This window comes from Myotis nattereri, assembly GCF_964212035.1.
Source record: "Myotis nattereri genome assembly, chromosome: 15".
Classification (NCBI taxonomy): Eukaryota; Metazoa; Chordata; class Mammalia; order Chiroptera; family Vespertilionidae; genus Myotis; species Myotis nattereri.
In genome coordinates this window covers 39,205,827-39,221,699 of record NC_138090.1, presented here as the reverse complement: position 1 = coordinate 39,221,699, position 15,873 = coordinate 39,205,827, and the positions used below count along the sequence as shown (strand labels likewise).

The 15,873-nt window shown below is 51.6% G+C and overlaps 1 protein-coding gene across 2 annotated transcripts; it reads left to right on the top strand.

The window, feature by feature from the left end:
* Positions 1 to 557: 557 nt before the first annotated feature.
* Positions 558 to 15,322, top strand: HNRNPL (heterogeneous nuclear ribonucleoprotein L). Of its 2 annotated transcripts, none has more exons than XM_081106721.1 (13): positions 558 to 620; positions 4,711 to 4,829; positions 5,451 to 5,688; positions 5,816 to 5,901; positions 7,300 to 7,396; positions 7,481 to 7,553; positions 10,787 to 10,858; positions 10,970 to 11,250; positions 12,498 to 12,619; positions 12,894 to 13,095; positions 14,154 to 14,211; positions 14,314 to 14,409; positions 14,961 to 15,322. In XM_081106721.1, exons 3-13 carry the CDS (start codon positions 5,464 to 5,466, stop codon positions 15,017 to 15,019), a joined length of 1,371 nt encoding a protein of 456 aa, XP_080962847.1. In that variant the 5' UTR covers positions 558 to 620; positions 4,711 to 4,829; positions 5,451 to 5,463; the 3' UTR covers positions 15,020 to 15,322. The 2 variants fall into 2 exon arrangements, with proteins under 2 accessions (XP_080962847.1, XP_080962846.1); XM_081106720.1 differs by lacking the exon at positions 558 to 620 and adding an exon at positions 2,675 to 2,947.
* The last annotated feature ends 551 nt before the right edge of the window (positions 15,323 to 15,873 follow it).

Sequence of the window (15,873 nt, the reverse complement as noted above, 5' to 3'; positions counted from 1 at the left end):
GGCGGGGCTGTTACCTTCCTTCTGTTGGACGAGGAAACAGGCCCAAAGGCGAAACCACTTTCTCAAGGCTAGAAAGTGCGGGCCCTTAAGCTCCACTGCCTATTGCAACGCCCCCCCCCGCCCCCCCTCCAGGCGGAGCGGGCACTGCAGCGCAGTGGTTATGCATCTTGGGCATCAGACAAGCCCCGCTATGCCACTTGCAGCTGTGGGATTCTGGGCCAGTCGCTTCTGTCCCTTGAGCCCATTTCGCCATTTGTACAATATGCACCCCAACACTTACCTCAACTAACACAACCCTTGGCTAACTAGGAGGACTAAGGCACGCTTTCCAAACAACTGCGCGACTTTCTGTGAGGGGAAGGAGTGAAGGACTTGGGGAGTATTGGGGGAAAAGGGACGCGGAACCCGAACGGAGCGGCCCTACAGACTGCTTGTGCGTTTTCTTCCTTCAACCGCGGAGCAACTGTCGGCCTGGCCCCATCCAGCCCCCCCGCGCCCATTTTCCCCCCAGGCTGAAAAGAGGTCGTGGTCCCTTTAAGGCCCGTCCCTCCCTCTCCCAAAACTTCCCAGCGTCTGCGCTTTCCGATTCCGGACGGCCGGCCGGGCTCGCCGCCGAGCTGGTAGGGGCGAGGGGCGAGGGGCCCGGAGGGGTACGGGGGGACGGCTGGGAGGTGCCACCCGCCGCCAGGAGCCGCCGCCGGAACGCAAGGGGGTGGGGCGGAGGTCGGGGCACGGGACGCAACCGCCGCGGCCTCCCGGCCGCCTGCCGTGGACGCGCGGGCCGGCGAGCGGCTGGGAACGGCCGCGCAGAGGACGGTGCCGACGCGTCCCGTCCGCCCGCGCCGGCGCGAGGGGCGTCCGAGCTGGGCGCGGGGGCGGGGCGGGCGGGGTGGGGCGCTCCCCTCCCCCCACCGCTCTCCTCTGACGTCCGGACCTCGCGACCCCGCCTGCTGTGGGGCCCGCCCCGCCTCCACCGGACGCCGGGGTCACGTGTGGAAGACGCGGCGCCGCCCCTCACCTCGGCTCTGGGGGCCTTTTTGGATCTTCTCGGTGTGACTAGGAGCTGGTTTAGATCCCCAACGGCGCACCCCAGCTTTACCTCCCCAAAGCGGCAGCCCGCCAGGCCTGCCCCACGCTCTCAGTGCCACTGACCCCGTTTCAAACTTAGTTTCCACGAGGACACCTGTTCCGGGACACCCCCTTTCACGTGGGCGGAAAGGTTCCGGAGAGTATTTGGTGGCGACCCCCGCATTTCCCTGCCTCGATCGTTTTCTAAGCCCCTCGCTGGCATCCCCCCAACATTAGAGGCCTTCGGGCGGGATCCTGTGTCAGCCGCCGGCCCCCGTGTCGTGGGGCGTGGACTCGGCTTTCCCGGTGCCGGAGGAAGGCCGGCGCGCCGGAGGCTCTGACTCGCATACCGTATGGCTCCCGTTTGCAGGGCGCTAGCCCTGTGCCGGGGCTGCACCGGGCCGCCTGGCAGGCGGGCCAGCCCCTCTGAGGCTGAGGCAGGGACCACCGCGGCCTCGCCCCTACACGACCTCCGTGCCCATGGGAGAGGCAGTCACCTGACCATGAGGCCCTAGAGGGGCCTGGCAGTCCCGTGAGCACATTAGCCGGTGACCAAGGTCATCATGAGGGATGCGCCGGGGTTCTGGACTGGTGGGGGCGAGGAAAGCTTTTCAGGGAACGGACCGCACGGACAGGGCTTATTCCCTAGTCTACCAGGAGGGTATGTTCCGGTGGCCCGGACTGCTCCTGCAGAGCCATAGGTGCACGGCCGGGGCCTCTCAACTGGAAGGAGTCCCTGTGGTTGAATTTAGAGGTGGAGTGGTGAAACGACGCCAGCCAACTGGACAGGGTCCGAAAGGTTTCATACTGCCAGAAAGGGACACATTTGACTTAAAAAAAAAAATCCTTCCGGCATTGAGAAGGTTTAAGACGGAGAGGAATAGGAATAGTGACGGGGACAGAACTGCACTGGCAGTTTCCCCTCGGCCAGGTCTGGCCTTCCGGCGTGGCACGCAGCAGTCACTCAACACGGGGTACTCCAGGCCTTCGCTCCTCTCGAGGTCGCCTCGCCTCCGGAGGCATCCGAAAAGCGTATTCGCGCATGCGTTCGCATCTCTGATCACTTCCCGGACTCCCGGACTGGGCCCAAGAGCGTCTACCGGGTGGGCTCTCTTTTTTCACCCAATGGGATACCACCAATGGTCCTACCGCCTAGTGAGGGAGACACAGAGATGGGCATCCGCAGTAACCACTGGAGAGGCAAAAGGGAGGGACTTCCTTGTCTTTGCCAAGTGGCGCGGGAAGGTAGTCGTTGTGACTGGAAGACTAAGGGCTTCCGGTTTGATGGATTAGCAAAAGGCCAATGAAAGTGGGAAGGAGGTGGGGTTTTTCAGGAGCGTGGGGAAGCGGCGCCAGAACTCTGACCTATCAAATTGGAGCAGCCGGTCAGTGAAAAGACTGGCATAAAGCGCTCGCCTATAACGAGTGTCCCAAACAAATGAGGGCGGGCCCTCCTGCAGAAAGGAGTAGGCTTTGTCCAATAGGGGCTCAAGGTATGCGGAGGCTTTCTCCCCCCGTAGCGGGAACAGTGGCTCCCCCTATCGGGTGGGGGCGGCGGGTGACGGGCGTGTCCCTCCCCCAATGAGAGGCGGGGGGAGGCGGGTTCTGCGCCGCCATGTCGCGGAGGCTGCTGCCCCGGGCGGAGAAGCGGCGTCGGCGGCTGGAGCAGAGGCAGCAGCCGGAGGAGCAGCGGAGGCGACCGGGAGCGATGGTGAAGATGGCGGCGGCGGGCGGCGGAGGCGGCGGAGGCCGCTATTACGGCGGCGGCAGTGAGGGCGGCCGGGCCCCGAAGCGGCTCAAGACTGACAACGCCGGCGACCAGCACGGAGGCGGTGGCGGCGGTGGTGGAGGAGCCGGGGCGGCGGGCGGCGGCGGCGGGGTGAGACCAAGGCTCTAATCTCGGGGGTGGCCTGGGAGGAAAGGAAAATTTCCCACTTTGAGGGTATTTCTTGGGAAGGGGGGCTTCTGCGCACGCGCCCCAGCCCTCGCGCCGTTGACGGAGTGGGGGAGGAGCAGGCGTTGGGCAAACGGCGGGGTTTGCGCGAGGACAGGCGCTTGCGTGTGGGCGCTATTTAGAGTGGGGAGCTTGCGCTGCAGGCGGTGCAGTGCGCAGGCGCCGCGGGCTGGTGTGGGTTGGGGCGGGCACGCGGCCGGGACGCCTTTTTCCTCATTTTCTTTCCTGGCCCAATGCGCAGGCGCACTTCTCCCGCATTGGCCTCGTGGGCTGTTGGAGGTGGGGGGGCCACTGCGTGAGCGGGAACGGGTGGGCGGTGGCCTTGTCCGCGCCGGAGGGGAATTATGTCCGGTCACTATTTAGTCTTTATAGCTCCGTGGTTTGTCTGGAAGCGGAAGTCCATTTGAGGACAGTTCCCCCAGAACAGATTATGTCCCCTATTTTGTGGGCGCTGAAAACCGGAAGAAAGGCCTTGTAAAAGGTCTTTTTCGCCGTTCGGGAGTTGAGCCAAGTTTTGGAGCCATCACGAGTTTGCTAATAATTTACAGGGATTAACGATGTGCAGAGGGGTTGATGAACCAAAATGTTAGCTGCAGTTGGGCATTTTGGAAAGGATTCAGCCTCTCTAGTCGCCTCTGAATAGACCACCAGTTGTTCTGGCTTAGAGCCCATTCCCTCCCTCCAAGTTCATGAAGTCCTCTCCCAGTCAGCCATTTGCAGGTTTTCTCAGGACTCAGCTGCCATCTGTACTATGATTTATTAGCATTTTAATCTGTGCCAGACCTTGTTCCACCCATTTTAAAGGTATCTCAATTGAATTTTCAACACTTCTTTATGAGATAGGGGATGCTTTTACTATTTTTGACTTGCATAGATGAGGTAAATTCATATAACCAGTGAGGGAAGGGACTGAGTTTAGAATTTAGGACTGGAAATCCAAACCGCTGAACCTGATAACCATCAGGCATGTGTGTGCCTCCTGTTTGGTTCATTCCTGAAATAGAATCCAGTTCTACCTGGTTCTCAAAAGCTTCTGTCTGTGGAAATTTCTCTTCTTTCTCTAAGACATTATTCTTTTTCTATAGTCTGGCGTAGGTCGTGTTTCCCAATGCAGATTTTGGTTGGAAAGTGATTAAAGCTAAATGTAGTCAAGGCTGGCCTGGCTGCCACAGCTTCTGAGGCACATGCTCTTTTATCCTGACTAGACCTGGGGGTCAAGGTGGGAACAATGATGCTTGGCTGGACGACGGTTGCAGCTTACTCTAGTGGGGACAAGGCAAAGAAGTTGGGCAGATGCAGAGATTGCCTGATCCAGACTGCAGCAGAGAATTGTGTGAGCCTTTCCTGCCGGTGGTGTCCACTTTCAAGCTACTCCTTTCCCCCATTTTTTTTTGACCACTGGGAAGAGACAGGTTCTGGAAGGAATGTGTAAGATAAGCGATCTGCTTGGTCCTTCATTCTGCTTTCCTCAGAAGATAAGCAGCCATGCACTGAGGGCCTTTGCTCTGCTGGCCCAGAATCCTTTTGGGGTGATGGTTTAAATTGCTGCCCCTTGTTGTCTGACCTGTGTGTTTTTCCTGGGTGACACTCCGCTGTCTGATTTGACTGAATCCTCAGCAGTGCAGAAGCTAGTGAGCCACTGTCTTGTACAGCAGGAAATAAAGTCTTGCTTTTGCTTCTTTCCTCAGGAGAACTACGATGACCCACACAAAACCCCTGCCTCCCCGGTTGTCCACATCAGGGGCCTGATTGACGGTGTGGTGGAAGCTGACCTTGTGGAGGCCTTGCAGGAGTTTGGACCCATCAGGTACTCCACTCAGAGGCCAGGGTTGAGTGTACAGAGAAGTCAACTTTTTGGTGTCCTATGTATCACTGATTCCTGGTTGGAAGTGACTTGGCCAGTTTGGTCCAGGGTCCCTTGGCTAGGTCCTGGGGATCCTCTGCTCTTGAGGTTGGCCCTTGTGCTTTGGGTCAGGTTATGGCAAGTTCCATGCTCTTTTTCTTTCTCTACTTTGTAGCTTCTAATTAGCATTTTCTTATTCAGCAAGTATTTATTATTGAGTATGTGGTATGTGCTCAGTAAATGTGGGAATAGAGCACTGAGCAAAACCATCCTGGACTCCTCTTAGATAGTTGCCCACACAGTGATCAGCACTATGATGGGGCAGCTCAGGAGTCTTCGGGAGATATTTGACTGAGTCAGGTGAGGGGGGGTCAGGAAGGAAAGCTTCCCAGAGGAGCTAATGCCAAAGCTACACCTCTTGTGTGTGTTCTGCCACTTAGGATAAGAGGTGTTACAGTCAGGAAACCATGACAGGGTGCACAGGAGTTTGGAGGCCAGGGAGGAGTCAGTTCACAGGAATTTCAACGTCATTCTCTTGTTCTTGTCTCATCCTGAGAATTTGAAATCTGTGTTTTCTCTTGTCAGCTATGTGGTGGTAATGCCTAAAAAAAGACAAGCGTTGGTGGAGTTTGAAGATGTGTTGGGGGCTTGCAACGCTGTGAACTATGCGGCCGACAACCAAATCTACATTGCTGGTCACCCAGCCTTTGTAAATTACTCCACCAGCCAGAAGATCTCCCGCCCAGGAGACTCTGATGATTCCCGAAGTGTCAACAGTGTGCTTCTCTTTACCATTCTTAACCCCATCTATTCCATTACCACGGTGCGTGCCAGTGGACGTTCATTCCTTTATGCTCCTCTGTGAGATCTCCCTTCTTCCTTTTCTCTCTGTCCCCAAGCCAGACTGACCTGTCAGTGCCCCTTCATTTTGCTCATCTTTTCTTTTACAGGATGTTCTTTACACTATTTGTAACCCTTGTGGCCCTGTCCAGAGAATTGTCATTTTCCGGAAGAATGGAGTCCAAGCCATGGTGGAATATCCTTTGCTAGGGAACAGGTGTTTCTTGGGTTGAGGGCTTAGAGCTGGGCAGGGTGCCATCCTTTAGTGTGTATCTACTGAATGCCTACCGTGTGTCAGATGTTTTCATAAAGCCTACAGTCTGATGGGAGGGGCTGTCAATAAATAATCAGATGTATAAAAGTGCAGAATGTAAAGTGCTATGAGATACAAGGGGATGTGGAAAGTTCTCTGAGGTGGTGGTATTTTATTTTCATGGAGAAGTAGGAGCAAGGTGGAAGTACTGGCTTTATCAAAGATCCTCAGGGGAGCCCTAGCCTGATGGCTCAGTGGGTTGGAGTGCTGTTGCTGGTTCAGTTCCCAGTCAGGGCATCTGCCTAGGTTGTGAGTGCCATCTCCAGTGGGGGCACAAATGGAAAGCAGCTAAACGATGCTTCTCACATTGATGTTCCTCTGCCCTCTTACCCTCCAATCTCCCCCCCCCCCCACCCCTGCAAAAAAATTAAAAAAACAACATTCAAGGGGGAGGAAGAAAGGGACCCTAATATAAGGCGACAGGAGAAGATCTGACTTTGAGTGGCGGGCCCATGAAACCCATACCTGAAATCTGATCATGTTGATCAACGTCACCCTAATTAATTTTTTGAAAAATATATTTTATTGATTTTTTACAGAGGAAGGGAGAGGGATAGAGAGTTAGAAACATAGGTGAGAGAGAAACATCGATCTGCTGGCTCCTGCACACCTACTGGGGATTTGCCCACAACCAAGGTACATGCCCTTGACCGGAATTGAACCTGGGACCCTTCAGTCCGCAGGCCGACGCTCTATCCACTGAGCCAAACCGGTTAGGGCCCCAATTAATTTAATAAATGTGAAAACACATCCTTCAGTGAGGATTAAAAAAAAATCCTCAGCTGGTCAGCAGCTTAGTGTTGGAGAAAGCAAATGACCTGACAACTGAAGAGTAGCAGACCTAGGGGAGGGGTTCTCTATGGGCATTAGAAGTTAGGGAATTTTCAATAGTGGTGAAGCTTGGGTAAGGATGCAGTAGGAAGGCCCGATGGACTTTCAGAGCAGGAACATAATCTGGTTGGTATTTTTCAGAGATTGTTTAGGCTTAGTCAAAACACAAGGGAGAATTTGTGCTCAAGGAGAAGGTAGCTTGGCCTGGAGTGACAGGAGGTTGTTGCCACCTCTGGGCTGGTCGGGTGGGAGTGCAGATCGTGAAGAAACTCTCGCCAGTGACTATTCACTCAGGGTAGCATGCCAGCCCATCTACATTCAAGTGGCTGTGGCCGTGAACAGACCCTAGAACACCCATGCAATCTGGGTGCTACCTTGTCCCCCTCCATCTCTGGGACAGCTTGAAGCCCTCCAAAGAGCTGTGATGGGGCTTTCCTTAACTTAACTTACATTTGATTCTGTGCAGAGTGCCCAGCGGGCCAAGGCCTCACTCAATGGGGCTGATATATACTCTGGCTGTTGCACTCTGAAGATCGAATATGCGAAGGTAAGTCTAGGAAGTGACTGCTGCTTGTCAGCCTCCAGGTGAGCTGGGGCCTGGCCGATATTAAGCTTTTTCTTGTCCCTACAGCCTACACGCTTGAACGTGTTCAAGAATGATCAAGATACTTGGGACTATACAAACCCCAACCTCAGTGGACAAGGTAATCCTGATGGCCACTTTGTTCTAAACACACCCCCTTGCCTTCATTTGACTAGTGCACTTCATAGACCTGGGTTCAGGGTTATGTAATGCCATTGGGCTCCCTGTGAACACGGGAGGGCTTTAGTGGGAGAGGGTGAATGAGGGCTCTCTGAATTCTAGCTGCTACTTGGGGCCCTTTGGAGCTGAGGGTGCAGAATCAGGTAGAGGCTTGGATTGGGTGGGGAACGGGGCCTCACTGGGCATGGCGATGGCTTTAGAAACCAGAAGCAGCTCCCAAGTGGATTCTGCTGCTTCCCTTCTAGAAGCTTACTTAGGGTCACTGACTTGATTCTCACTGGGTCAGGAATGGTCCTTGCTCTCCGCTATTGAGAGCGTCTTCTTGGTGTGGAGGGCGAGGGGATGGCAGATTGGGGAGGTGATGAAGGCTCCTGGGCCCTTGCAGCAGAGCCTTTGAGCAAGTTGGCCTTGTAGAGGTGAGGCCCTGGATTGAAGCAGAGTGGGCATGCCTTTCCTTACTTGTAGAGGGGACTCAACTTCTCTGCAGGGTGCCCAAATGGACATCCCCTTCCTAGAATCTGTCAAGAATGGTTTGCCTTGGATAGGAGGGAGAGATGGAGGATTGCCTTTGAAAAGCAGCAGCACCGCCTCAACAAGACCGTCCATCTCTGTGTCTGTCTTGGTCTGATACATTGGACTAGGCCATGGGCTGAGGGAGGAGGCTGGTTGCTGACATCTCACAGGCCCTGGGAGGCCAGGCGCCCCCATTTCTAGCCAGGCCTGTCTTGCTCATCATTGAAGCTGGGAAGCAGTGGGTGGCGTGGGCTAGACTCTTCCCCAGGACCTTCACAATGGGTGCTGTGGGCCTGGCTGCTCCCTCCAGAGGTCAGAGACAAATTGGTGATCAAGTGAATGTACCAGAGCAGGCAATGGCATTACATGACTGCTAACAGAAACATGGCAACCAACCATTTCTTCTCCAAGGAACATAAATAGAAGATGTGCAGACCGGCAGGGGCTAGTGGCAGGGGCTGGCTGTGCATTGGTTTTGATGCCTCTCAGTTTTGGCTGTCCCAAGGCTGGGGGTCAAAAACGAGAGCTGATGAGGTAACCTGGAGTGAGGGCGGTGCTTCGCCATCCCCTCGGGAACCATACTTCAGCGGCTCTGCCTCTGCACATTGCTCACCAACACACAGGGTAGAAACCACTAGCTCTTCCTGGAGAAAACAACATGCAGCCTCCACCACGTCCCCAGAAACAGCCGCAGAGTTGAGCTCACTACATCAAGAACACCACACCGCGCTCCAAGGAACAACTACAAGCACAGAGGCAGACAGAGACAGAGAAAGAGACGCAACATGGCAGCAGACATTGCTTTTCTATTAAACATTAAAAAAAAAAAGGCCAAAATCCAAGCAAACTTGAACCCGAGAATGTACACAGAAGTAGGAAACACAGAGAACAGAGCTCTCAGCCAGCCAACGGCGCTCTTTTCGGAGAACGTTTCACAGACTGAAGTAGATTCCATGGGCCTCCAAGACAATAGGATCCTCTCTCCATTCCTCGCCATATGGGTTTTTTGTTTTTTAAGTCCTTTGGTTTGGGGAGGGCCTTCTTTTTTTGTTCCGATTTTTTTTTTCCTGCAGTCAACAGCTGCCAACATAATCTGCACCAACTGGAGATCAGAAACCAAAAAAAAAAAAAAAATTTAACCACAACAACAAAAAAATTAAAAAAAGCAAAACAGACAGCCAAACAGCTCACAGGTACACAGTTACCTGCTGGCGGGTAATCGGGCGCGCTCCCAAGGCCAAAAGTTCGGGCATAGTGGGGCCACTGGCACACTTCATAACCAGGAGACACGCACATGGAGCGCTACACAGCCAGAAGCACCGCACTGCAGCACACAATGTGAGGAGGTGACAACATGGAGGGACACTACCCACTTCATACACCTTTATTTTCCACTTTTCTGATATCTTCTGAGGACAGAACATCTGTGAGCCACTTTTGATTTAATCAAAACATTGACTGTTAAAACAATTCTTTAAAAAGTTGTAGCGGATGTATACTGTAACTTGTATTTATGACTGTAAAACCATGTGATGCAGGGTCGCAGTGTATGTTTGATGGGACGCCATCTTTCAGAACTGTGCTAACTCACTGTTGAAGCGTCCAATGGTAAGAGAAAATACAGATTTGTTTTTGTGACAAATGGACATTGTACTCTGTACTTCTGCTGTAAGTAGTCTTATTCCATCTTTGTAATGACTGATTGTTGAAAACAAAATGAAGGCCGGGTGGCAGGAAAGGGCAGTGGTCTTGAGCCTTGGGTTTTGGAGTCAGCCAGATCTGGGTTCAAATCCCAGCTCAGCCACTAACTTGCTTTGTGACCTTGGGCCAAAATGTCTTAACTGCTCAGTTCAAAGTTAATCCTTACCTGTAAAATGGGATTAAAATAGAACCTACCTCATAGGGTTGTTGTGAGGAATTTAAGAAGCTGTGATATCTGTAAAGTGCTTAGCACAGTGTCTGCCACTCAAGCACTAAATTAATGGTAGCAATTAATGAACTACATCTGGAGTCGGGGATGGGTCTGCGCCATTGTCTGGGTCTGAGAATGTTGATGCCTTGTACACGATTGCTCATGAACTGATTCTGACTTGCTTGTCCTTTCCTCCAGTCCCTCTGGTTGTACGTGACTAGGTGGGAGGGTGACAGACTGGCATTGAGAAAGAAGGGGCCTAGAGAGAGGGGTCTAGAACTCCTAGAATCATGGGGTTTTAGGGTTGGTATCTTCTTTCTGCCCTTCCTGGGTTATTTTCCTGCTCTTAACCTCTCCCTTCATTGGGAGTTATTTTAGAAAGCTTTTCTTGGCCTCATGACCTATTAGCTTCCATAGTAACTGCAAGTTCCCCAGAGGACCCAAGAACTGGTCTTTTTCCCACCAGAACCAGAGCAGATGCCAGAGTGCCCAGAACCTCGCCTCATCCTCCAAAGAGAAAGGAAAGCCTAGTTGGTATGGGCTAAGGAGGCAAAGTGGGTTCCAGCCTTGGGCTTCATGCCCACCCTCAACCAGGCCAAAGGAGGGAGGCTCCAGCAGCCCTTGTGAGATACGGAGGGTTTGCAGCCAGGCTTGTAGGAGCTAAGGGACTTGGAGCTTAGCCTTTAGTTAGAAGGGAAAGAGCCACCCCTCTTATTGAACTAGGCTCTAACTGATTTCTCTGTCCACAGGTGACCCTGGCAGCAACCCTAACAAACGCCAGAGGCAGCCCCCTCTCCTGGGAGATCACCCCGCAGAATATGGTGAGGGCAGGGGGTTCCCCTCCGTGGACTCCCGTGGCTCATGTGCCCCTGCCCGACGCCCGCCACGCAAATTCTCACCCGCCCTCCCTCTCTTTCCTTCCCACCCCCCAGGAGGGCCCCACGGTGGGTACCACAGCCATTACCATGATGAGGGCTACGGTCCCCCCCCACCTCACTACGAAGGGAGAAGGATGGGCCCACCAGTGGGGGGTCACCGCCGGGGCCCAAGTCGCTACGGTCCCCAATATGGGCACCCCCCACCCCCTCCCCCACCACCCGAGTATGGCCCTCACGCCGAAAGCCCTGTGCTCATGGTCTATGGCTTGGATCAGTCTAAGATGAACTGTGACCGAGTCTTCAATGTCTTCTGCTTGTACGGCAATGTGGAGAAGGTGAGTTTCTGCAAAGTCTACTGCTTTCCTTATAGACTTGGCAGGTCCCAGGGAGGCACTGAACCTCATGGTTTGCCCAGTCAGTGAAGAGGGAGAAAGAGCCAGAGCTCGCTTGGGTAAGAGCAAGCTGACTCAGAGAGGGTAACTTGCTTAATTGGGTGACCTGCTACAACAGGGTTTGTTCAGTCCTCACTGTGTATGGGTATTTTGGGTATTTTGTCTGTTTTTGAAATTTCAGTGTTAATAAGACTGGGAGTAACACACAAAAGTGCTAATACTTAACATTACTTGAATATTATGATACGTGAAATTTATCCATTGTGGCTTTTTTTTAAACTTTTTAAAATTTACTGGTTTGGGGTGGGGGGAGACACATCAATTTGTTGTTCCACTTATTTATGCATTCATTGGTTGATTCTTATATGTGCCCTGCCTGGAGATCAAACCTGCAATCTGAGTGTATCAGGATGATGCTCTAACCAGCTGAGCTGCCTGGCCAGGTTTACCCATTGTGAGGGTTCTCTCCAGATAATCTGCCAACACTGGGTCTTCTGCCTGTGGGATAGTTAACTGAGACTGATAGGTGACTGTCCCAGATCAGATGGTGTATTGCTTCTGTTGAACCCATCTGAAGCTTTTTGAGTTTATAGCCTTTCTTGGCCCATTAAAAACAGTAGCAGTTCATACGTGTTAAATTTTTCCTATACCAGGCACTTTTAAAAGTGCTTTACATGTAACTTGTTTAACTTCACAAGCATCTTTAATGAGGTCAGTGGGGGAAATGAAGACAAGGGACTTGAATAACGTGCCTGGGTTAAGAGACCTTTTTTGTGGAAGCAGGACTCGAGCTAGAGAGCCTGGCTTCAGAACTGACACTACTGTTTTTCAGTGTTTTTTTTACTATAACACACAAATATTTTACATCAGGACCCACTATCTAGATAAATGTGTCTATTTAACAGAGAAACATTTATGAGAATAGCTGCTTTGGTTTTTTACTATGCCTCCTGTTTTCTGTTGTTTCATTAAGTGATCCACTTATGGGTCATGTCCTACCCTGTCTAGGCTCTGCTGCCTGCCTTGGGCTGAGCACTTGTCGTGGGCCACGCATGCTTTTCGGTTTCTCTTGATTCCCATTTGTAAGTTAGGATGTGGAAGCAAGAGTTACTTCTAACTAACTTGGAAGGGGCAGGAGAGAGGTCCCGGACTGCTGGGCAGTGGTGATGACCATGGCTGCTCTCCCCAAGGTGAAATTCATGAAAAGTAAGCCGGGGGCTGCCATGGTGGAGATGGCTGATGGCTATGCTGTGGACCGAGCCATTACTCACCTCAACAACAACTTCATGTTTGGACAGAAGCTGAAAGTCTGGTAGGTGCCAAATTCCTTGGGATAGAATGCTTTGGCAAGGGCCTGGGGAGAAAAGGGAAGGAAAATGGGGCATCCACTGCACAGGGCCCAGCAGTGGAGCACAGTGAGACAAAGGTGCTTATTCAGGCAGGAGTGAGGTGTGTTTCCAGATGCTTCTCTGAAGCAGTGGCACAGTGCCCCCTGAGGCACACAGCACTTGCTCAGACAGGAACAAGGCCACAGTGGAGGGCTTGGGGGACATTAGGTTTGACAAAGAGCTCCCCTTTCCCCCTAGTGTCTCTAAGCAACCTGCCATCATGCCTGGTCAGTCATATGGGCTGGAAGACGGGTCCTCCAGTTACAAAGACTTCAGTGAATCAAGGAACAATCGGTTCTCCACTCCGGAGCAGGCAGCCAAGAACCGCATCCAGCACCCTAGCAATGTGCTCCACTTCTTCAATGCCCCTCTGGAGGTGACAGAGGAGAACTTCTTTGAGGTGGGTGCCATGGAGTTGGTCCCTCACTACAGCCATCTGACTGGGCCGTTCATTTTAGTCTTTCAACAAATACCTATTGTTTTCCTACTCTGCCAGGATGAGGGTTGATTGCTGGGGAAAAGCACCAAACATCTAGCAACAGAGAAGTTTGCCAGGCTCTTAACATTTTTGGCAAGCTAGGATAGCTATACCTTTGCTGGGAAAGTATCTGTGTGTGTTGGAGTTGTGATCAGAGTCCAATCTCAAAACATCCCCTTTGTCAGGCAGGCCCTCAGGTGCCTAGATAACATCTGAAGGGAGGGTCCTGTTAAGGGCGAGGTCAGAGGGAACTAGGGCAGGAAGGCTGATGGGCAGAATTGGACTTTGGTCCTTGTATTCAGTTCATCAAATATTTACCTAGTGCCAACTCCCTCAAGTAGCAGCTGAAGATGAGAATTTGGGGGCGGGGGAATCACGGGACACCATAGATCAGGGGTGGGCAAACTTTTTGACTCGAGGGCCACAATGGGTTCTTAAACTGGACTGGAGGGCCGGAACAAAAGTATGGATGGAGTGTTTGTGTGAACTAATATAAATTAAAAGTAAACATCATTACATAAAAGGGTACAGTCTTTTTTTTTTTTTTTTTTTTTTTTTTTTAGTTTTATTCATTTCAAACGGGCCCGTGGGCTGTAGTTTGCCCACGGATGCCATAGAGTGTGTGATGAAAGCTTAGAAACTTGTCTCCAGAAAAATCTCAAGCACTGGGTCATGCAGGGCAGGGTCCGCTTAATTCTGCCATGTGGCATTGCTTGTGTTTCTGCATCTATTTTCTATTTTTGTTTTCCTATATATATTTTATTGATTACAGAGAGGAAGGGAGGGGGGGAGAGAGGGAGATCAATGATGAGAGAGAATCACTGGTTGGCTGCTCCTGCATGGTCCCTACTGGGGATCGAGCCCACAACCTGGGCATGTGCCCTTGCCTGGAATTGAACCTGGGACCCTTCAGTCCTCACCAGTGCTCTACCACTGAGCCAAACCAGCTGGGGCATCTGCCTCTATTCTTTGTCTTGCAGATTTGTGATGAGCTGGGAGTGAAGCGGCCATCTTCTGTGAAAGTATTCTCAGGCAAAAGTGAGTAAACTGCCTTGTCTTCTCCCTCATTCCTTGGTTGTAGATGAGCAGCTCCCTAGTTTTTGTGCTTGGGTTAGCCTAAAACCTTTGCTTTCTGATCAGGTGAACGCAGCTCCTCTGGGCTGCTGGAATGGGAATCCAAGAGTGATGCCCTGGAGACTTTGGGCTTCCTGAACCATTACCAGATGAAAAACCCAAGTGAGTATCTGTATCCTGCAGTCATCCCCCTTATGGCCTAATGGGTTGGCTGGCTTCAGGTCAGCGCTGTCCTTCCTGCTATCACGATAGAGCCCCAGAAATTTCCACATTGTCACTGACACAGATGAGCGGGACCTGATCTCCAAGAGAGCAGCCTGGTGTTCCCTATAGGAGAGCCATATCAGTAATGCCCAGCCATGTCAGTCACAGAGGCTGGCTAAGCTAGTATCCAGGAAAGGGGCTATATTAGCCAGCAGGTAAAATTTGCCCATCCAGTTCCTGGGGGGGCAGGCCTATTGCTCTGAGCAGCAATAGAGCTAGGAATGGGATTGGGATTCTCCATGGTAGTGAAGGAAGGGAAGGAGAAATGCCTTGTGTTTTGGGCTTGTTTTTAAGCCTCACATTGGGCAGTGACCATTGGGCCCCATAATTGAACTGTAGAAAAAGATGTGTTTAAATGAGGAGAATTGTGGGGTGGGGGGAGGCTTGAAGGGGGGGCGGGTGGCGCCTCCAGAGATGGACTCAGCCAGACCCTCTTTTCTTCTTTGCAGATGGTCCGTACCCTTATACCCTGAAATTGTGTTTCTCCACTGCTCAGCACGCCTCGTAATTAGGTGCCGAGGAAGAGTCCTATCTGAGCAGGAAATAATTTCTTTCGTTTTTTTTTGTTTTTGTTTTTTTTTTTCCACAAAAGTTCCTATATTCCTTTTATCTCTTTTTTTTAAAATGCTAGGTTAGAGGCTTAACCATAATGGAAACGATGGAAGGGGAGGGGAAGGGAATTGATATCTCCCAAGATTAACCTTCACTTTTAAGAAATTATTGTACATGTGATTTTTTTTCCCCTGTTCATACATTCGTGCTGCCTATGTACTCTTGGCACATTTCAATAAAATTGTTTGGAAAATTAACAGTGCTTTCTGGGACTCAGGGTTGTGTCTGCTTCCCTCCCACTTGGTCTTCTGAAGAGGGGCAGGCAGGCCAGGACACAGCTGCGAGCTGTGGGGAGCTGCAGGCCCAGCCCTGGGAGGAGCAGGGTGAGCCAGGGCTGTAGACCAGTAAAAATACCAGCAATTAGGGAGTCTTGAGAAAAGGCTGGAAGACCTGGTGGCACATAATTCCTGTGTCCTGCCTAAGCAAGCTCATTCTAGTTAGGAGAATCATTTAAAAAGTACAGTATTTTTCCATGTATAAGACTTCTTTTTTCTCCTAAAATTGAGGGGTGTCTTATAAATATAAGTCAAGGAGGGCAGGAGGGAGCCGTGTGGGTGCGTAACTGCCCATACTTTGTCAAACAGGCTTCCTCCAATCACAGCCTTATTGTTACTGGTCAACTGGTGCCATAATTGGAGGTGGATAAAGACGTTAAAAAATAGATAAATACCAGTAAGCAATTGTCTTACTCTGCAAAATTCAAACTGAATGTAATCAGTTAAGCAAAAGAGCATGGAAATAGCTGCAGAA

Coding starts and splice junctions, on each gene's coding strand:
- HNRNPL (XM_081106720.1), top strand. CDS start 2,684: ATGTCGCGGAGGCTGCTGCCCCGGGCGGAGAAGCGGCGTCGGCGGCTG. Junction 4,830..5,450: donor CAGGAGTTTGGACCCATCAG/GTACTCCACTCA, acceptor TTCTCTTGTCAG/CTATGTGGTGGTAATGCCTA. Junction 11,251..12,497: donor TGTACGGCAATGTGGAGAAG/GTGAGTTTCTGC, acceptor GCTCTCCCCAAG/GTGAAATTCATGAAAAGTAA.